The sequence below is a fragment of the Carassius gibelio genome, chromosome A13 (genome assembly GCF_023724105.1).
Source record: "Carassius gibelio isolate Cgi1373 ecotype wild population from Czech Republic chromosome A13, carGib1.2-hapl.c, whole genome shotgun sequence".
NCBI classification, from domain to species: Eukaryota; Metazoa; Chordata; class Actinopteri; order Cypriniformes; family Cyprinidae; genus Carassius; species Carassius gibelio.
The window spans coordinates 27,134,289-27,157,944 of NC_068383.1; the positions used below are offsets into that span (position 1 = coordinate 27,134,289).

Sequence of the window (23,656 nt, forward strand, 5' to 3'; positions counted from 1 at the left end):
ATAAAGAACAGATTTAAAATCTCTAATCTCTAAATTATAAACTAATTCTTGAACAATTTAAATTAGATCAGTTCTAAGCTTGATATCAGCTAATACTTTAGCACTATTAATAAAAATATATATTTATTATGTGTGTGTGTGTGTGTGTGCGTGTGTGAGTGTGTGTGTGTGTGTGTGTGTGTGTGTGTGTGTGTGTGTGTGTGTGACCCTGGACCACAAAACCAGTTCTGAGTATTTTTTTTTTTAAAGTATAAAAAAAAAAATTAAATTGAGATTTATATATTATCTAAAAGCTGATAAATAAGCTTTACATTGATTTATTTATTAAGATCAGACAATATTTGGCCAAGATACAGCTATTTCAAAATTTGGAATGTGAGGGTTGAAAAATAAAATTGCATTTGAAGTTTCCAAATGAATTCTTAGCAATGCATATTACTAATCAAAAATAAAATTGAAAATGTACAAAATAATTTAAAATTAATATTATATTAACTAATATTAATATTATAGTATATTAATATATCTTAAATTATAAAAATTATTTATAATTAATATCCTAATAATTTTGGGCATAAAATAAAAATCGATATTTTTGACCAATACAATGTTTTTTTTTTTTTTTTTTTTTTTTTTTGTGGCTATTGATAAAAATATACCCCAGCGACTTAATACTGGTTTTGTGCTCCAGGGTCACACACATACACACACATATACATACACACACATATACATACAATCAGCATTACTATTAAGGACATGCTAATTGGGCGGGGTTTGGGGGGTTTTCTTTCAGCTAGAAGAAATGTTATTTTCGGAACTTAATTTCTACTAGGAAAAGCAGCAAATGAGAACATATGATAACAAACAGTAATGCAGACATAAATCAAATGTGTTTTGAATCATCTATTCATTATCACAGAGAGACCTGTTAGAGACTTGAGACACTGTGGTTATCTCTCAAAATAGGTTTTTGAATGTAAAAATAAACAATCATGTCCTGTGTATGCTGTATATGCAGTAAACAAGCACTTGGCAGTCTTATTGTCAATGTGGGTCTTTAAAATTACGCTTCCAACTTCATCAAACTTCATCCAAATTTCTTCAAAAGCATATCATGCTGTTTAGATTGACAGCCCAGGTTTGTAATATTTAGTAGAGCTGGGTTTTCTCACAGTAATTGTGCTGCAACCCCAGGGAGAACGTTATAAAGTGGTATTCTAGCATGCAATGACAACGAGACCTTTAGCAAATCTGGTTGAATTTATTGCCTTCGACATCTGCTCTGAGCACAGTGATTTTTTCAAACACCTCTGGCTAGATCCAAGCCTGTGACCTGTAGTGGCAGCACGACATCACAAAGGGCCAAAATTGCATTGGTTGTCATACTTTTAGCTTCATGACATATTTGATTCATTACAGCCTACAGAGAGCAGTTCAGAAATAGTGACAGAGCATCAAAGTCTTTGGAGAGTCAGAGAATTATTGAGAAGACTCTTTTAAGAGATTTTTAATGTTGACAGCTCCCAAAAGAGTGGAGATGTCGATTTCTGAGATCCACTTTTTATTTCACTTTAATCTTATATTTATAGTGCTAAGGCATATACAATGAGGTGAAATCAAAGATGGCATCTTGGATCGGGCAAAAATGTTTAGTTCAAATGGTTTATGCAAACTTTTTAGTTAATAATTTAAATAATACATTTATTAATTGTGTTTAATGTTATATATAATATGAACTTCCCTGCACTTTGATGTTCAAAAACATCAAAAACTTAAGTCTGCATGTTTTCAAGAATTTCAAGACTCACAAATTTCAAGAATGTGATATTAAGATAAAAATAAAAGTCTTTCCAAGTCTACTTTATTATGTATTTAATATAGGGGAAGTCGGGGACAAGTTTAACTCTTTTATTCTATTCTCATTGAAATATTCTTATTTATTAATCAGAATTTTAACCTCATTCGCTTTGTTGTTCTAACAGAAATCGTAACCTTGCAATTAAGTCCTTGACTTGTTACAAAATTCTACTTGAAGGATATTGCAAAAGGTGATCTAAGGTTATCTGCTTGTCCAGCAAATTGCCTCAATGGAGATTACTGTTTGGCCCAATAACCGTCAAATGGGCCCTCATCTTCTCTTCATATAGACTGCTGTCATTGTGGCATAACTGACTCATTGGGGGCCATTGTGAGAACTCATCAGGGGGGACAGCCCACGTTTCTCATCAGGGAGCCACTCTGTGCCTTTGATGTCTTTTCATCTGTCATGGTGTCTTTTTGTTCATCAAGGCATGATCAGAGCAAACAGATTTAATCTTTTTAAGGGAATATGCTGCACAGAACTATAAATGTTTGAATCCATACTAGAGTTTGATTCATTTTTACTCTAGCAACATGCAGTTCAACATGGAACTGCAACTGGGAGAAATAGGAAACAAAATTGCCTTTGGGCCTTATTGACTTGGAAGTGCTGCTTCTGACAAATTTCACAGTTTATAAAACTGAAAGGAGAATTTACCAAAAAGAAAAAAAAAAAAAAATGAATAAACAACTGCCGTTATGAGAGGTTCATTATTCATAACAGTATGTTGATAAGAAGGGACTAATTCTAAAACATAAATGAGGAAATTATGGTTTTACTGCCATTTATACAATTTATATGAAAACACAGTACAGTATAACTAATATTGTGTATATAACTTAATTTCACCATAAACAAAACATAAATTAGTTATTATATATATGAAAGTAGAATTTTCCAGATAAAAGTAAAACATTTTATTAGACAGTTTAATTTAGCTTACTCTGATTAAAGACTTAAGGTTTATTCTGAAGTCTTTTTAAAATATGCATAATATTTTCTGTTATGTAACAACATAAAATAGAAAGAAAACACAATAATTTCTGCAATCAGTAAATCAGACCAGTACATGTTCTGCTACGGTGTCAATCAATAATATTATATAAACAGTACTGTTTCTTTTATTATCCTTTGTTGCCCACTTTGGATAGTGTTATTTGTTTTTAGTCAAATTGCACAAAACATGTTTAAACCAGAAATAACACATTTTTATTAGACCAATATAAAAATGTGTTTTACATAAATGAAACGATTGATTAGCTATTTTATTTACAGTATATATGTATTTATTTATTTTACAGTGTATTCAGTTTGCATAGATTAAAATAGTTTTCAAATTTAAGACTTAATCTCATAATGTTAAGATTTATTCTTATAAAATATTATTATTCTCAAAAAATGTGGTAAAATTCTCAAAACATTAAGAGTTTAGACATGTTGTTTCACAACTTTTTTTCTTAAAATCTTTGATTAAGTGTATTATAACTGAACATTATTATAACTGCTGTGGAGAGAAGACCATTTCAGTTACAAACTGTTGTCTACAGGTTGCTGTCGATAAGTGCTTGAACCTTACTATCTCTCTACACTCACACTGCAAATATAAATGGCCTGTCTAAAATGGTATATAGCCCCACTGTGCCTTGATAGGAGAGTTTGCAGTAGTAAAAGGATTTCTTACCTGCCCACTGTTCATCACACACGGTGAACAGACTGGTTTTGTTGGTGAGCTCTGGGAGCAGACTGCTGCATTCCATGACTATGGCTTGTGGAATCATGATCACGCAGGAAACCAGCCAGATCAGAACGATACTCTTGCGGGCTCTTTTGGCAGTACTCTTGAACTTAAGGGGGTGGCAGATAGCATACCAGCGATCTTGGGCTATGCAGCTCAGTGTCAGAACTGATACAGACACAGAGATTGTCTGAAAGACAACAGAGGATAGAATCTCAGAACCCACAGTGTGGAACAGACAAAGAATGTACATTCTTAATACATGAAGTTATAAATGTAAATGAGAGAGATTTAGAAATACTTAAGCATCCAAACTTGATGGGCCCAGATTGCCTTTTTCTTATTTTTATTTTTTTACTTAAAGGGTTAGTTCACCCAAAAATGAAAATTATGTCATTAATAACTCACCCTTATGCTGTTCCAAACGTGTAAGACCTCCTTTTATCTTCAGAACACAGTGTAAGATATTTTAGATTTAGTCTGAGAGCTCTCAGTCCCTCCATTGAAGCTGTGTGTACGGTATACTGTCAATGTCCAGAAAGGTAAGAAAAACATCATCAAAGTAGTCCATGTGACATCAGAGGGTCCGTTGGAATTTTTTGAAGCATCGAAAATACATTTTGGTCCAAAAATAGCAAAAACGACGACTTTATTCAGCATTGTCATCTCTTCCGTGTCAGTTGTGAGAGAGAGTTCAAATCAAAGCAGTATATCCGGTTTGCGAACGAATAATTCAGTTCACCAAATCGAACTGAATCGTTTTACACGGTTCGCATCTCCAATACGCATTAATCCACAAATGACTTAAGATGTTAACTTTTTTTTAATGTGGCTGACACTCCCTCTGAGTTCAAACAAACCAATATCCCGGAGTAATGCACGAACTCAAACAGTACAATGACTGAACTGCTGTGAAGATGAACACCGAGCCGAGCCAGATAACGAACAATAGACTGACTCGTTCACGAGTGAAGAACCGGTTGCATCGGTGTTCGGATCACTAGTAGTTCTTTCGGACAGTTCGATTCAATAAACCGGTTGAAGAAAACGGTTCACCGGTTCTTTTGCGCTCGACGTAATGGCGTCATTTGCGATGATTGCCCTTGATTCAAGCTTTCGGTTTACCCGCGGTCATAACACTAGCACAGAATCAGTTCAGAATCAATCACCAAAAGAATCAGTTCAGTTCAGACGCTCTGTGTGTCGGTCTACTTCACGCTGAATCACACATGCGCAGTATCATCAGCTCCTCAGTTCACGAATCAGACGCGTCTGACAGAAACGGTTCTTGACTCGTGAACGAGTCAGTCTATTGTTCGTTATCTGCCTCGGCTCAGTGTTCATCTTCTGTTCTCTCTTCACAGCAGTTCAGTCAGTGTACTGTTTGAGTACATGAATTACTCCGAGTAGGGGTGCTCCGATCGTGAGCGGCCGATCGTTATGCGCATCTCGTCAGTAAAGCCGGTTATTTAATCAGCGGTTAATTCCATCAGGTGCGTGATTTCACATAGAGCAGCTGTTACTACACAGAATCATTGTTAATAGAGAAGATGCGCAAATTCACTTCATTTTCAGCGTTTATTGGCACATCTTCTCAGTTAACAACGGCTCTGTGTAGTAACAGCTGCTCTATGTGAAATCACGCACCTGATGGAATTAACAGCTGATTAGAGAACCGGCTTTACTGACGAGATGCGCATTAACGATCGGCCGATCGTGATCGGAGCACCCCTAACTCCGAGATATTGGTTTGTTTTAACTCAGAGGGAGTGTCAGGCTCATTAAAAAAGTTAACAGCTTAAGTCATTTGTGGATTAATGCGTATTAGAGATGAGAACCGTTTAAAACGATTCAGTTCGATTTGGTGAACTGAATGATTCGTTCATGAACCGAATATCCAGATTGCTTTGATTTGAACACTCTCTCACACAGACACGTAAGAGAAGACAATGCTGAATAAAGTTGTCGTTTTTGCTATTTTTGGACCAAAATGTATTTTCGAAGCTTCCGAAAATTCTAACTGACCCTCTAATGACACATTGACTACTTTGATGATGTTTTTCTTACCTTTCTGGACATGGGCAGTATATCGTACACACAGCTTCAATGGAGGGACTGAGAGCTCTCTGACTAAATCTAAAATATCTTAAACTGTGTTCCGAAGATAAAAGGAGGTCTTACATGTTTGGAACAGCATAAGGGTGAGTTATTAATCACATAATTTTCATTTTTGGGTGAACTAACCCTTTAAGAAAAAAGTTAAGATTGTTTTGTTTTCCCAAAAATACTTTCTTAAGAATGTTTATTACTGATTTGTTAAGACAAAATTTAAGATGAATTACATTTTTTGAAAATAATCTTACAAATCATTGTAAATAACTTATTGATGCTATGATAGCCACAGATTTTTCTTAAATCCCAAATATTAAAATTACTTTAATTAACTATGTTATTTCAAATTAATTTTTATATTTAAGCATTACAACAACACTGTAGCCAATTGAGGAAGGCTTAAAAATCCTCTGCCTCTGCCTGTTTTGATTTCAGCAAATCAGTTTGAGTGAATGCAAACAACATGATTATTGATGAAACATCCACTGAACTGGGATCTGCTTAGGGAGACCAATCTACTTCGAGTGTAAACTAAACATGGCAATGCACACTGGCATGCGTTTATCAAGCATACAGGCTTTGCACTTCAGGGCCGAGCGACAGCATCATTTTGCTCCTAGCAAACTGCCTTGTGTGCGACGCGTTCAGCGCACTCAAGGGTTCGGCTGCGCTGCTGATCTCTAGGCGGTGGCAAAGCCTGAATTGGATCAGGAGATGTAGGCTATGCTTACCCAGGCTGCTGAGAGGGTACGACTTGAGTGGAAATCTCCACCCCGGCCTGACCCCCTGGGTCATGTGAAGTCTACACTTGTGGTCCAGGAGCAACACCTCTGGCTGTGCCTGGTCAATATGAGGGACCCCAACAAAGTTTGGCTCCTGAGTCCCAGACCGGCCTCTTAGGTGATGCAGTCGAGAGCCTGGCCCAGCAGCTCTCAGCTGCACAGAAGCAGACTGAGGCGGTTCATCACACCCTGCCAGGCAAGCAGCTGCTGCCTCCACAGCATCCTCCAGCAAGCAGCGCCATGGAGCTGGGCGTAGGCAGGCAGCTCCACCTGTCCAGGGCCCCATAATACCTGGCAGTAAGTAGAAGAGCAAAAGGCCCCCTGAGGGAGACCCAGAGAGAGAGGAAGCTGCTCTTAGGGAATGGTGAAGGCACCTCTCACTCCCCAAGCAGGGGGCCAGTGGATAATCTGGAAAGTCAGCTCAAGAGTTCAAGTTTTAATTCAGAGTTGATTGAACCTCATTATTGAAAGGGGCCCCTGATCTCTGTCAATCTCAGCGCGAACATGGAAGAGTAAACACAAAGACAGCGCTGGAAGCAGTTAATTATCACCAGATAGCATAAATCATTGGAAAATTAATATAAATTATGATTCTGTCTGTAGAAATGTGAAATAAACATGAGTAAACATATCTATTTATCTCCATGTATATGCATATTTGGACTATAAGCCCTTATTGACGCAGTTCATTAAAGGGGGGGGGGGGGGGTGAAATGCTATTTCATGCATACTGAGTTTTTTACACTGTTAAAGAGTTGGATTCCCATGCAGGAGTTTATTTTTACAGAGTTGTGCAAGTGTTTTTGTTTGTTCCCTGCATTTCGAAGATGCTTGTTTTACAAACAAGGCCCAGTTTGACGACGGATTTGCGTATCGTTTATTTCTTAAGGATGATGCAATCCCAACGAAAAAGGGTCACGATCGTGTGTTGAAACCGCAGGCGGTGAGTAAAACTGCTTAAAATATATCTGCCTCCTTGTTAGAGCGTCTGCTTCCCATGCCGGAGACCCGGATTTGAGCCCCGCTCGGAGCGAGTTGTTGCTGCTGCTGCTCTCGTTCAGTTTCAGCCTCGGGATCTGATTCTGGATCATAAATAAACGGCTGAATCTGACTGTTAGCCATGGTTTGTTTTGGATGATGGTTTTTTTTTCTCACGGTAATGTCACAGACGCTCTCAACGCAAAAGCCTACTCGCGCTCGTGATTCTTTAGCTCCACCCACACGTCACGCCTCCAGCCAGTCGTGTTTTTCCGGGAAAAATCGGTACAGACTATCTTTCTCTTATGAATATAATAAAACTAAAGACTTTTTGGAGTTATGAAGGATGCAGTACTACTCTATAGATACTCAAGATTAACAGGATATTTAGTGAAAACGAGCATTTCACCGCCCCTTTAAGTTAAGTGGTCTAAATATTTATCTGTATTTATGTTATCTGCGGAAGACGCAGGACCAAGAAATGTATGTCCAATCAAAATGCTCTGTCAGAGCATTTTGAATGAATTTCCTACCTGCCTGTCAATGTATGTCATCAGCACATTCACGCATTCTGTGCAGACAGAGCTAGAATGGCAGACAAACATCAACAACCCGGTAGTTGCTCCCAAGCTGTGGAATGCTCTTCCTCTGAAACTGAGATCTCTAGACTCTGTGGACATTTTTAAAAAGCAGCTGAAAACTCACTTGTTTAAACTTTCATTTGTCTAATCTGTTATTTTAATTGTCATGTCTGTTTTTTTACTTTAATAGATTTTTAATTTATTTTGATGTAAAACACTTTGTTACACTTGCTCTTGAAATGTGCTATAGGAATAAACATTACTTAATTCCTGGTATTGTAGAAAAAAATTCTGGCTGGGTAATGACACATGATGTAGCTCAGTGGTTCCCAATTCCAGTCCTCGCACACATATTTTGCATGTCTTGTGTATTGATGTAGCCAATTGTAGTAATGTTATCTCTGGTATACTGGTCGGTGAGCATAAATGTTTTCAGGGGGTATGGCTTTGGACAGCGATTGCAGGGTGGGTGGGACATTTGCTCCCAGTGCTATAAGGCTAATGTTACCATTTTTTGAGATCTACTACTGTACTTTTAAAGTTGGATATCAGTAAATTAATTTCTTAACACTAAAGTAAAGTCTGTAAATTTTACATTTGATCTTCAGTAAATCCATCCAAAATTATATTTACTCACTTAATTATATACATTTTAAGTAATAATTCAGAGATAAGAGATAACCGTTTTATCTATATCTATTATATATATTATTTCTTGGTTGTCAAAAAATATAACCAAACAGGAACATCAGGGTTAAATAATGTAACCCTCATTCCCTGAAAGAGATGTCACGTCGGATGACCAACAAATTTGGATTTCGCTTACACAGTGCAATTCACTTAGAGTGTAAATTAAATGAGCCAATGCACATTGGCATGCGATTATTTCATCCAGCTGCCGCTGATCACAGAATGAGTATAAGGTAGGTAGCAAGTGCAGTGCATATTCAACGCTCAGTGGTGGTACAGAAGCTGTGGTGACTGGATGTGACGTCTCTGTTCCCTCCCTCAGGGAACAAGGGTTACAATACATAATGGAGATGTTCTGAAGATGACTGATGAAATGGGATCCCTACCAAAGTGCCACAGGTACTCTTGGTCCCTCTACCTGTTTTAGGTGAAAACACAGGAGGATACTGGCTCCACACAAAAAGCTATAGAATCTAGTGAACATGTTGGGGGTTGCCCAGCCCGCAGCTCTAAAAATATCTGTCAGTGAGGAGCCACAAGCTAGCACCCAGGAGGATGCAACCCTTCTAGTTGTTTGAGCTAGGCATGAATCATTGACTGAAAATGTGTGCAGGTCCCCTACCCTCTTGATGGTTTTCATTTAGAGAAACTTCAGCTCAACTGTCTGCAAAGGCTCGAGCCAGATGCTCTCGGCACCCCGGGAAAGGCATTATTTCCATATCCAAATACAGCACAGCTGGTTGCCCAGAGGGTTGCAGTGCTGCCGGATAATCCTCTCACAAAAGGTCTGACTCACCTACAGATGCAGTGATCGGCATCCGATCATTGGGGGAGCACCAAAAAATACAAGTGTTACAACATGAGAGGGTCCAGTCTGTTCTCTTGGCAGCCCCACTGGCTGTGAATTGCCGGCGGAAGGAGGAGCTCTCGGAGGTTGGTTTCCTCTAATAATTATTCACCATCAGACCACTGTAGCCTTTCGCCAGGGGGAACCCTAGATCTAGAGGCACGAGTACCCAGCCCCTTTGCAAGAAACACAGCCCGGTTTGCAACTCCAAGACGGTCATTTTCCCACAATGGGAGCATGACTCGTCCATAAAAGCAAAAGCGTGCTTAATGCCCAGACAGCGATGACAGCGTGACCATCATTTGGCAGCAGGTAACGACCGCATCCAGAAAAGCATGGAAGGGCATCTTTGAAAAAACATTCGCCGTGGCAAGAGTGCAGCAGTGGACCATGCTTAATTTGAATACAAGAACACTGTTTAAAATTGAGTAGAAAAGCGTGAGATTTAAAAAAAAAAAAAAATTATGAATAGAGCATAATATATAGGCTACACAATGTTTTAATGTGGATGCAGAGGAACACAACTGGGTTTGCCTGATATAAAGAGACCAAAACAGAGCTTCCCACCTGCACAATACGGAAATATCTGTTAAGTGTATCGATTTTGACATCAATAGTCTATTCTCAGAACATTGTAATTCACCAGGAGTTTATTTACACCAGAGAGAGAGAGAGAGAGAGAGAGAGAGAGGCTGTGCACGTACTGTATGCATTACAACTGTTTTGCCTCATTTCTCCATTAACAGTAGGGATGGGTAAAACTGTTTTCAGTTAATGGATGGAAGATTGAAGGGCACTTCCCATCCAATATATTGAAATAAGCAGTGTGCTATGGTACTTTTAATATGAAACAAAGTCTCAGTCAGATTTCAGATTATGTCCATTGTATTGTAGTATTCAATTTACTCGCTATTTAATGTGGAGTGACAGATCGCTGTAGCACCTCAGATCAACAGACATGGCAGCATGAGGCGCACATGAATCATCTCCTCCACATCAATGCCAGTTTCAGCACAAAAAAGCATGACTAAACATCCGAAGGGAAGTTAAAAGAAAGAGTACAACTTTACAATCCATATCCTGTCTCAATTGCTCAATCATTGTTTCCTCCACGCAAAGATGTCAATATAACATCTTATAAGCAATGTAGCGTAAAGTAACATGTACCTCAGAAAATCACATCAACATTATAAATGTTATTGTTCTTTAATGTTTGTGTTTGAATAAATCCATCAAGTTTTAATCACAGCCACCATTTTTTTTTTATATTTATAAAAAAATAATTGAAGTAGAAATATTATGTAATTGTAACTTTTTTTTTCATAACTGTAATCAGACAGTAATGTATAATCCAAGTAATCTAACAAATCAGTGAATTTTACCTTCAACTTTATAATAATGTAGCACCACTCATGTATAATTTACATCAGTTCAGAGAATTTTTTTATTTGAGATAATTTGGCATGTACCCGATATATACCCAGAATAAATCGAATCGCAAGCTTGTGAATCGAATCGTGAAATTTGTGTCAAAACCCAGGCCTAATTAACAGTTAAGCTGTGGCTTCAATTCCTTTAGAAAGAATGATGTTACCAGCTACTTGTTGAGAAAGATAATGTAGCTCTTGAGCAACGAAGCTATTTATAATTTATGTAGCAGAAATGAGTCGAACCAGACAAATTAAAGAGTCTATCAGAGCTGTGTGCATTGAAACGAGAGCCGAACTCCTCAGGAAGTCATAAATCAGTTCTAGTGCCACAAGAACCAAGCAAGATAACCAACCAACCAACTTGTTCACACAACAGCTTTCAACATTAACACCAATAGAACAATTATTGACAATTTTAATTTGAAGAAGAGATTGTCAAATTTATTGTTCGTGATTGAAATGCAACGCTGGACATCACATGTAAACCCAGGAGATCAAGTTAAATACTTGCATTGACTTCCCCCACCCAGCAGAACCAGACTGAAATTCCTAAGGGGGAAGGGCTTTAAACCTTTGTCTTCACAGAAAAGTCCCTTTGCCAGAGAATGGCAAAGAAACTGCTTTTTGTACATTATATATGAACCAGAATGAACTCAAAAAGACCTATAAATGAATCATTCCATTGCTTAACTCCATATTCATTTATGTGTAACCCACACATTTGACTATCATGTATAATCACTTATTGTGTATGTCTTTTGATAACTATAGGATACATAGTCATGTCTAGTATTGATATAATCGAATTTTCTTGCTTGATATTGTCCTGACAATCATTTATTTGTAAAATATATCATAATCGTGTTATAGGAATCATGTCCAAAGTCAGACCCTGCGGGGCAGGAACCACATGCTTGGTAAGATAAACAAATGATTTATGATACCCCCGAGCCAAGACCATATCTGATTGGTCAAGGCAACATTTGAGGGGTGGCCAACAAGGAAGTTTAAATACTTTGGACACCATGAAATTTGGCTTTTAGTTCCAGCCTTGCTCGTGCTATCAGTCATGCTATTAGTCATGCCTGCTCTTAGCTTTTAGCTTGTAGCTTTGCTACCTAGCTTTAGCTTGTAGCATTTAGCCATGCGGTTAGTCATCATTGTTCTTTGAGCGCGGTTCCAGCGTGCCTGCCTGCTACTACTATGCCACGATGAGAAGGAACACAACCTAGTCTCTCAAACTTTATTTCTTTTCTTTTCCGTTTGAGAGTTTTGTGTTCTGAGTTAAGTTTTGTAACGTCAGTTCAACTTCAACCAGCCCACACGACTCACGACTTTCAGCCAACGCCCAACAAACACGGGCTTCCCAAGACGTCACTTCAGAGACTGAACTTCCAGACAATCAACGACCTCGGGATAGCCCTTTCACCGAGGCTCCTTCTTCACAGGAGATGCAAGTAACTTTACCTCCAGACTGTGACCATTACTGGTGTATCTAATATAATTTTAACCTCATTGAGGAACTCAGTGTGAGCGCTAATTACGTGATTGATGGTTGTTCATGTTTATGCAATTTAAAGTATTGCTGTGAACTTGGGATTCCATATTTCCATTCTCTTAAACTCATCTTTTCCTAACTTTCGATCTTCCTGCAACTTGTGTGAATGTGTGAGTGCGTGCGTTTATGTGTTAGATTAGTTTATATGTCTTAGATTTATCTAATAAAGCCTTATTCATATTGAAAAGAGAAGTATCTTGTGTTTTGTGCTTACAAGTTAATGTCTTAAACTGCCGATCTTGTTACTGTGCTAATTGATAGTGTTTCACTATAGTTTTGATATTAATATCCAGCGCAGATTTTATGTTAAACGGCTTGTTCAGTGAATCGCAGTGATCAGCCGTGAAACAGTGATTCTGTTCAAATTCCCTTTAAAATCTTAAATGATTCCCTTTGAGCTAAATTGACCTGTTTCCCTTACATTAAAAAAAAACAGTGCTAAAGTACACAAAGCATACATACACACAACCTTTGTTAACTATTTTGATTTCAAATCATGTAATTTCAGCATTGCAATGTAATATTCAGCAATCAAGCTTTTTCAGCATTGTGATACTCCATCACAGTACAGCAACACTCTTTCATAGACATTAATTTAAAATCAAATATAAACAACATATTACTCATGCATTTGACTGCTAGATTTGTAAGTTGCTGAAGCAAGTGGTAACACATTTAAAAACAACATTTAGCATAATTTTCTTGTTCGACTATCACAAACATTTAAAATTAAAACTCACCACTGACAGAAACAGTTGACTCTCGTGCCTTTTGCATTTAAAACGTTATTACAAGCAATCCAACAGGTCGTAAATAACTTTGTTTTTCTGCTTCTATAAAAGTGCATATATTATGTTCCATTTCAGTCGGTCAGTCTCGACGCCACATCGGTGACCAACGAATATACGGGATATCGCTTCGATAGACCAATGTACTTCGAGTGTAAACTAAACAAGCCAATGCACATTGGCATGCAATTATTGCATCCAGCTTCCGCTGATCACTGCGTGAGTATAATAAGGCAGCAGGTGAAATGGGTAGGGCTCGAGTGGAATTCCCCACCGCCTCCCGAATCCTAGCGGCTGGATGATTGGTTTCTTGGGGTGGCGCGCGCTGTTTCTCAGTGCCCCACCCCAGTGCCTTTATTTCCGGACGTGCATGACGAGCTCACCAAGTCGTGGACAGCACCTATTACTGCCAGAAACTGGCCCGTGGGCACCTCCTCCCTCACCACCCTCGATGGCGTTGCAGCGAAGGGTATTCAGGAATCCCGTCGCTGGAGAAGGCGGTAGCGATGCAATTGTGTCCTAATTCCGCTGCCTCCTGGCGTGGAGATCCAGTGCTCACATCCCGGACCTGTAGGCACTCGTCTGGTCTGACTTGCAGTCCCTATGTGGTTTGCGGGGAAGCTGCTTCCACCTTACATGCTATGGCATTACTGCAGGTGCACCAGGCTAAGGCACTGAAGGACCTGCACGAGGGTGGTCACGATCCAGTGCTTCTGGAAGAACTCCGAACACCACTGACCTTGCGCTTAAAGCGACGAAGGTCACCATGAGTTCGCTGGGACTTGCGATGTCCACATTAGTGGTCCAGGAGCACCATCTCTGGCTGGGTCTGGCAGACATGAGGAAAACAGACAAGTGCCCCAGCCTGCTCGTCGCCGAGGACAGCCCCCTGCATCCGCCCCCACTCACGTGCCGCATCTGCAGCAGGCTCCAAGTTGTGCCGTGGAGCTGGGCACAGTCAGGCTGCCCCTCCCATCCTGGCCCCCGTCAAACTATCAAACAATGTTTCAAACAATACATATGAGACCGCTCCAGCACTGGCTGGGTCCCAAGGTGGGAGTGGAAGTTACACCGGCCTGTCGCCAAACCCTCACTCTGTGGTCAGATTTTGCATTTCTCTGGGCAGGGGTGCCCCTAAAGCAGATCTCCAGGCATCCATCCATCCATCCATCATCTTCCGCTTAATCCGGGGCCGGGTCGCGGGGGCAACAGTCTAAGCAGAGATGCCCAGACTTCCCTCTCCCTAGCCACTTCTTCCAGCTCTTCCGGGGGGACCCCGAGGCGTTCCCAGGCCAGCCGGGAGACATAGTCCCTCCAGCATGTCCTAGGTCTTCCCCGGGGCCTCCTCCCGGTGAGACGTGCCTGGAACACCTCCCTGGGAAGGCGTCCAGGAGGCATCCGAAATAGATGCCCGAGCCACCTCAGCTGGCTCCTCCCGATGTTGAGGAGCAACGGCTCTACTCTGAGCTCCTCCCGAGTGACCGAGCTTCTCACCCTATCTCTAAGGGAGCGCCCAGCCACCCGAAGAAGAAAGCTCATTTCGGCCGCCTGTATCCGGGATCTTGTCCTTTCGGTCATGACCCACAGCTCATGACCATAGGTGAGAGTAGGAACATAGATTGACCGGTAAATCCTTACAGCTCAGCTCCTTCTTCACCACGACAGACCGGTACAGTGACCGCATTACTGCAGAAGCTGCACCGATCCGTCTGTCAATCTCACGTTCCATCCTTCCCTCACTCGTGAACAAGACCCCAAGATACCTGAACTCCTCCACTTGAGGCAGGAACTCTCCACCAACCTGAAGTGGGCAATCCACCCTTTTCCGACTGAGAACCATGGCCACGGACTTGGAGGTGCTGATTCTCATCCCAACCGCTTCACCGCACGGACGTACTGGCCCAAACACTGTACAAAGTCCGGGAGGACGAGGAGCAAGTCTTGCTAGTAGCGCCATATTGGCCCACACGGACCTGGTTCCCTGAACTAGTGCTCCTTTCGACATCCCCTCCTTGGCCAATTCCTCTGAGGAAGGATCTACTGACTCAGAGATGGGGCACCATTTGGCACCCACCCTGGACGGGACGCGGAGGTTCTAGGTGACCTACCCCAAGAGGTAGCGAACACCATCACTTCGGCAAGAGCACCGTCTACGAGACACGCTTACGCCTTGAAGTGGAACCTGTTTGTCGAGTGGTGTTCTTCTCGCTGAGAAGACCCCCGAAGATGACCGATTGCGGTCTTGCTGTCCTTTCTGCAGCAAGGACTGGAGCGAAGGCTGTCTCCCTCCACCCTCAAAGTCCGGCCTGGCTACGTGCCCAAGGTTCCCACTACACCCTTCAAAGACCAAGTGGTGAACCAGCAAGTGCTGTCCCTGTAGGAGGCAGACCCAGCCCTGGCTTTGCTTTGTCCCGTCCGAGCATTAAGGTGCTATGTAGACACAAAGCTTCCGGACCTCAGACAAGCTCTTTGTCTGTTACGGAGGCCGACAGAGGGGGAGTGTCGTCTCTAAGCAGAGGATGGCCCACTGTATTGTGGATGTCATAACCCTGGCTTATCAGGCTTAGGATGTGCCCTGCCCGTTCAGGTTGCGAGCTCACTCAACTAGAAGCATTGCATCCTCCTGGGCGCTGACTCGTGGCGCCTCACTGACATATATTTGTAGAGCTGCGGGCTGGGCGACCCCTAACACGTTCGCTAGGTTCTATGGCCTTTGTGTAGAGCCAGTATCCTCCTGTGTTCTCACCTCAAATGGGTAGTGGCACTGAGAGGCCCCAGTTAGTGTCGGCTTGCTCAAACTGCTCCGTTGCTTAAAGTGTCCATACTGTAGACCCTGTTGAGATCCTCCATCACCCTAAGCAGCTGGACGCGGCGGAACGTCCGGCGCCAGGCCTTCATGATGAATCCGAGAGAACCATGGGAGGGTGGGTTCCATATTGAGACCTAAGCAGTACTCGTATGTGTATAGTCCATGGTATAGCCTTAGAGCCCATGTTTCCCTCGGCAGACTTCTGCCTTCCCAAGAGGGTTTTTAATCACCTCAAATCTCACCCAGTGAGGTAGTGCTTTGACAACGGTGAGTGGAGCTACTTGTTCTGAGCCCCGGCCTACACCTAATAGGGGTGCAGGCGGCTCGTACAGGGCACTGGAAGGGGCAGCACCCATGGCGCTTTGATGGGGATCCCATATTCGTTGGTCACCAACCTGGCTTCGAGAGTGACCGACTGAAAGGGAATGTCTCGGTTACGCATGGTAACCATCGTTCCCTGAAGGAGGGAACAGAGATGCCATGTCCTGTCGCCATTGCTGTACCACCGCTGAGCTGCCGGGTCCCCGGCTCGGCTCCTCTGCAAAAAACTGGTATGCATTGTACCTGCTGCCTTCTTATACTCAAGCAGTGATCAGCGTCAGCTGGATGCAATAATTGCTTGACAATGCGCATTGGCTCGTTTGGTTTATACTCGAAGTAGATTGGTCTATCGAAGCGATATCTCATATTCGTCGGTCACCGACATGGCGTCTCCGTTCCCTCCTTCAGGGAACGAGAGTTTCCATACGTAACCGAGACGTTGCCTTGTTTATCTAAAGTTGCTCTTTTTCTTGTTTTAAACCTAGCTTAAAACCCATGTGTTGTGTGTGAAACACGGTAGGCTTTAATTAGTAAACATTTATTGTGAAATGACTGCATTTCTGTGTCAATCCATGCTAATTTTCACTTTAATTCAGCGCGTGCAGCACAGCAAAAAAATAGACTCGGTAAGTAAATTATCGCTGCACTGCTGCAGATGCACTGCTCCTGGAACACAACCACGTGCAGTTTAAACACTGGAATCCGTTAACATGGGTGTGTAAAAAAATATGCAATACATACGCACTGCAGACGGAGTATGTGTGAAACAGGCGTCAGTTGGTTAAGTGCTGGCGAAAAATATTAATCTTTAGATGTTTTTTGAAAATGAGCAAAGACTCCGCTGTTTGAATTGAGATAGGTAGGTAATTCCACCAGCTGGGCACAGTCCAGGAAAAGGTCTGTGAGAGGGATTTTGAACCTCGTTGGGAAGACATCCCTGCATGACAGCATAGACCAGCTGCTGCATGCTGGATCAGTTGTACAGGTTTGATAGTACATGCAGGAAGGCCTGCCAGGAGAGCATTACAATAGTCCAGTCTGGAGAGAACAAGAGCTTGGACAAGAAGTTGTGTGGCTTGCTCTAAAAGGAAGGGTCTAATCTTCCTAATGTTGTATAAGGCAAATCTGCAGGACCAGGCCATTTTATCATTAAATTACACTAAATTACAATATAAATTTATTAGAACGAGTACATCATTTATGTGCTGAAAAACAAAATGCAAACAATCAGAATGTTGTACCTGCACTCTTAAAAAAAAGGGTTCCTCAAGGTTCTATATAGAACCCTTGGGATCCGTACTTGGCCAATAGAACCTTTTACCAAAATAATGGTTCTATGTAGAACCCTTGCATGCAAAGAACCCTTTTTTATTAAAATGGTTCTATAATTCATGTTTTATGACTGAAGTGTAAACTAAAGATTACACTATAATTATCCTTACTCAACACATTCACAAAGCATTTTGAGTCAAGACCCATGAGAATGACTGCTGTAGTCAAAAAGATTAATATCTACTCAATGTATGATTTGAGCTGTACATTAGCATGAAACTTATATTACTTTACATTATAGTTTACCTTTTTGACGAATCAATTTGTGAAGAAAAACAAACTAACCAGAAGTTTTCTTTATTTTGTTTACCATATTGTGATGGTTTTAATCTACCTAAGGGAACATTAAAAAACAAATCATCATAAAAATACCCCCTCCCCGGTGGCATATATGCGTTGCGTCATCCTTGAATTCCTATTGGTGGATGGGCGAAGATGAATCGTGAGAGGAGTCGAGACAAGTGACAGTTAATTTTTCAAACTGAGGAGTCCGCCATTTCTGCTCGTTCATACCCTAAGGTAAGGGCTTCGTCAGCCATCGGTCCTAGCCCTGTTAAATTAATTTTGCTCCGGTTTTTAATTTAATTAAGATACAGTCTTCCTTTATTTCCTTGTTAATGTTAATGGAATCGTTAACTACAGTAAGATAGCTGTGTTATAAGGAGACGAGCTTCGAGTCAGAAGCGTGAATTTTAACGTTCATTTCAATTAAGCGAGCACTCGTTGTTCAAATAAACGGCGCCGATTCAAATAAAAGTCAACCGGGTGGAAGACGGAGGTGAATGATTATGTGAAAGTGTGTCGCAGTTTCACATATAGGCCTACTCATTTTGCGGTGAGTATTTTTCCCAGGCCTATGTTAACAGGTGTAGAAGTTCTTAACTTTGGCCCGCAAGATACTTTCGTGCCGTTTTTTAATTCCAACCCAGACCAAACGAGGATCTTGATTAGCTTGTTCAGGTGTGTTTTATCAGGGTTGGAGCTAAACTCAGCAGGAAAGTGGACACTGCTACAGTTCAAAACTTCCGGCCGGTCTGTAGCTATTAAAACTGTGCAAAGACACAGTTGCAGTGCAGCGTTTTTTTTTTATGTTTACTGTGACGCATGCGCTGGATTAAAGTGATGATAGCACAAGGTTACATTTTAGTAATCAAATGTTCTAAAGCCAAAAATGTTTAACGTTAGGTGTGTTTAATGCATAGTTGGTTTACGAAGTGTTATTTATGCTTTATTTTTTTAATCCCCAGATAACCATGGTTGATAAATGGTCAGTAGATGACACGTGCCACTGGCTTGAACCTATAAACCTCATTGATGCAAAAGAAAGTTTCAGAGGTAACTTTATAGATGAAAATTTATAAATGTTCATTTTGTGATGTTGTGAAGTTTCAACTCACAAAGTTTCTAACTCACCTGCAAGTGCAACATAACCACCAAGCAGATTTTAGTTTTACCTGTGACATTGAGGGATGTTTTAGAAGATATAAAACTGTTGCAAGTTACAGAAACCATATCTATCGAAAGCACAGACAAGTTTTGCATCATCCCCTATTTGAAAAGGCTACATTATTTGAAGAGAACAATGAAAGTGAGGAGGAGGTTCCTGAAGATGATCTGCTAGAGAACAACCAAAATTCTTTGCTTGGAATTGATTTAAAAACTGTGTTATTGGGACTGAGACAGCATGTACTGTTGTTTTGTATTTAAGATGCTGCATGAAATGAAAATGAGGTTTGGAACAGACTTGGCGAAGAACATGGAAACATCTCTGAATGAAATGGCCCCAAACATCATCAGGAGTGCAAAAGAAGGAAGTCAAAAAAAAAAAAAAAAAACTACGCCAATCTCATTGGACTAGCAGAGGAAACCACAGAAGGTAACTACACCATATATCTTTTCCCCATCTAACCTATCTGTTCAATGCCCAGTGTAAAGTTGCATTGTTTGTTTGCATTGTCAATGTAAAGGTTGTAGCTCCTATAAATTGTATAAGTGAAAACATGTATTAAAATAATGCAAATATTAAAGGAACAGTTAACCCCAAATAAAAATCTTCATCCTTTACTCACCTCTTGTCATTTCAAATCTTTATGGCTTTCTTCTTCAGAACACAGTAGAAGATATTTTGAAGAACGATGGTAACCAAACAACGACAGTGCCCATTGGTTTGGTGTCTATATAATAGAAGTGAATGAGTACCAGCATTGTTCGGTTACCAACATTCTTCAAAATATATTTTTTTTTTGTGTCATGCTGAAGAAAGAAAGCTATATAGGTTTAAAATGAAAAGAGTGAGTGAATGATGACAGAATTTTCATTTTTGGGTAAACTATCCCTTTAATTGAATTCTGTACCTAATATACAATAATTTGTATCTGTTTGTAGGTCTCGTTAGTAATGCTGCACTCATTTTATTGCCAGCACTATTTAGAGAAAACGCCAGCTTCCTCTACTGTGTAGATAGTGTAAGTATAGTCTTCTGTAGTTTCATTAACATTTGATGCACTTGACTTGAATTAAAGGAACTGTTCATGCAAATATAAAAATATTAGTCAGTTTACTCACCCTTATGCCAAATTTGTAACAATTAAAAAAAAAAAAAAATTTACCCTATAATTTACTCACTCTCTTCCTTAGTCATAAACTTTGTACTGTTTGCACTGCTTTGTAATGTCATTGAATAGCACCCCAATTTAAATCATAAAAGAAATCTATACAACTCCAGGGGTTAATACTTGTCTTCTAAAGCAAAATGGTATGTACAAATGGTACGTTAGTGAGATTACATTTGCCAAGATAGGTTGCTATAATTAGACTATGTATAGATAAGGGAATAACATCCAATGGGGTGGCACATCAGCTTTACATCGATAATTATGAGTCTTGTTGGTTCTTGCGTGTCACGTTTTTAGCTGTCATATCTGTGTTGTGTCATGAACTATTCATTTAAAAGAACGAAAGAACCGATGAGATTCAAAGTAATCAAAGTGGAACTGACGTGGTAATGTTGACATTCAAACACATTACAAAGCTTTTTATTATTAAATATATCTCAGATTGTGTTAAACTGGAGAAACAGTCATATACATTGGTTGTTTTTTTGGTAAGTAAATTATGGGGTCATTTTTAAGTCTATTTGATGACTTCTGTTAATTGGTGAAAAGCACTCAAAAGGTGAAATGTTTGTTTTACAGGAACCCAAAGGTGCTACACCAACCATAGTGTTTAACGGCTCTCCTGATCCCCTCAAGGCTGAAAGTGTCAGCATTATAATGGACAATGTGAACATCATAAGAGAGGCAGACATTGACATGACACAGGCTGTGGAATGCCTATTTGCAGTCTATTTTCTCTTCAATGTGCAGTACCCGGTTGACATTAAGCATACAATGACTTTTATTTAAAAATATATGCTTAAACTTAGACAACAGCACGGCAAAAGAACACCAAAACCTGTACTGAAAATTTACAGTCAACTTGTGTAAATTGTAGAGCTATTTAATAGTTGTTTTAACAGTTCATGTTTTGATTTTTATCTGCACTGTTAAATATCAAAAATGATTTGTTTTTCCTCATTTCAGAGATATATGTAAAAGTGAAGTACTGTATATGTACGTAAACAAGCTTATGTATGTTTATTACAAAGTGAAAATGCTTAAATGAAATAATTCAAACTAAATGGTTAAATGTAATTAAACATCTTAAATGTGAAATTTGCTGTCTAATACAGAGTATACAGAGGTGCAATTTTAAATGACACTAATATTTTTGTATAAACAGTTGAATAAATTTAAACATTTTGAATTTTCTGGATTGTTTATATTTTCTTATTCAATAATAATTTTAACTTGTTTAATAATAAAGAACACTTAAATGGTTCTATATAGAACCATCTAACTTGGATTCAAAGAACCATTTGGGGTTCTTTTTATGGAACCCATTAAAGTGGTTCTATATAGAACCATTTTGGAGTTCCATATATGAAGCGGGTGATAGAACCATTTTTGGTTCTAAATAGAACCATTTCTTTTAAGAGTGTGGGGCCTGTTCTTGGTTGCACTTTATTTTACAGCAAGTGTACTTGTACTTATAGTGCACTTACAGTGTACTTATCTAAGAAAGTTATGATAATTCAAGGTAACTACATGGGATTAGGTTTAGGGGTAGGTTCAGGGTTAGTACCTAGTTATTACATAGTTATTGTAATTACTATAATAAGTACCTAGTATGTACATGAGGAACAGGACTGTAAAATAAAGTGCTACCCTGCTCTTTGTACATTGCGAACTCGGTTAGCTGGAATTGACTGTTGACGATTTGGGATGATCTTGGATTGATTGGTTCTTCGAAGCTCATCCTAGAGTTGCTGTCATAGCAACAGGTCTTTAAGCTCAAACCTGCTCTGGAGCGAGTTTATTTCATGTAAACAGGATTAGATCTTTTGGACCCACTTTATATTAAGTGGCCTTAACTACTATGTACTTACATTTTAATTAATAATTTAGTACAATGTAATTATTGTGTACATACATGTTTTTACATTGTACTTATATATATATATAAAAAAAAAAAAAAACTACAATTAATTACATCTGTATTTAATTTCTGTTATTACATTTATAATTACACTGTTGACCCATACTTTACACCTTAACCCACCCTTAAACTTACCCATACCTCCAACCCTCTCCCCAACCTTACCCCATCCCACCTCAATAGCAGCAAAAGTGTTTAACAATACAATATGAACACAATAAGTACATTGTACTTATTTTTTTATGTAAGTAGATAGTAGTTAAGGCCACCTAATATAAAGTGGGACCGATCTATTTAAGCAGAACTGATACTTAAAATCTGTTCGCTACCATCGCTACTTTTTTACTAGAGTATCCAACTGATCTAGGTACAATAATTTAAAATAATAATCATTTAAAATTAAAAGATAATATAATGCCTTTAATACAATATACACTTTTTGTGAGTCACGTTTTACTCACTGAAAAATGTATTTGTCATATAATAATTACAATAATTACACCATTGTATTAGAGTCTTACACACAGATGATGTTGAGTCGTGCATTAATTTGAGTGATGACAGCTATTATGGGAGTAGCTTGATGGAGTGCAGGAGATGCAGATAGCATGATATTGACCCTTAACAAATTTTAATGCTGTAAAATCTGTTCAAATATAAAGTTAAATTTAAAACATTAATTGCTAATTACTACGTTGAAATAAAAATGTAAAGCTGAACAAATATTAGAAGTTATAATATTAGAAGAATATTAGAAGTTATAAATAATTGGGAATTATGTAAAATAAAAATAAAATAAAAACAGTGCACATTTTATTTATCTAGTATAACAATCTATGTAGTCTGTTTTTTTCCCTTATAAAAATCCAGAAATTTGTCAAATTGTCTTTTTTTTTTTTTATTATATGATGTCATTACGTTGCTGTCTTGCCACTAGCCGAATGCTGCATTTCTGATCGTGCTTTTGATCATTGATACATAACCCACTTTGAACCACAACCCACGAAGGTACAGTTTTGTCAGATAACTCAATCCAGCCATGCTAATCATCAACGACAGATGTATTTACATATGCCACTACCTATATTGTACTGTGGTAAAGTATGCAGTGTTTCATAGACAGCTGTTTCACTAAATTCTACTGAGGTAAAATTCAGTGCAGTCCTGTGTCATGATATGTATCGAAATAGGAAAGGGAACCATATAATAGCAGGGCAACATTCTGTGTTTGCTGATATGCTAGTTGGCTGTCGACTGTAGTCTGTCCAGTGTGTTCTGTTGCAACTATTTTGC

At 39.5% G+C, this 23,656-nt stretch overlaps 1 protein-coding gene and 1 long non-coding RNA gene across 2 annotated transcripts in view; one reads left to right on the forward strand and one right to left on the reverse strand.

The window, feature by feature from the left end:
* Positions 1–23,656, reverse strand: part of LOC128026729 (orexin receptor type 2-like) — a 69,857-nt gene that overhangs the window by 17,996 nt on the left and 28,205 nt on the right. The window contains exon 3 of the mRNA XM_052613997.1: positions 3,546–3,789. Within this exon, the coding sequence (XP_052469957.1) occupies positions 3,546–3,789 (244 nt within the window). The remainder of the gene's footprint in view (positions 1–3,545; positions 3,790–23,656) is intronic.
* LOC128026750 (uncharacterized) lies at positions 19,555–21,205 on the forward strand. The gene is made up of 3 exons (XR_008186514.1): positions 19,555–19,703; positions 20,213–20,292; positions 21,022–21,205. It is a non-coding gene; the product is annotated as an uncharacterized LOC128026750 (long non-coding RNA).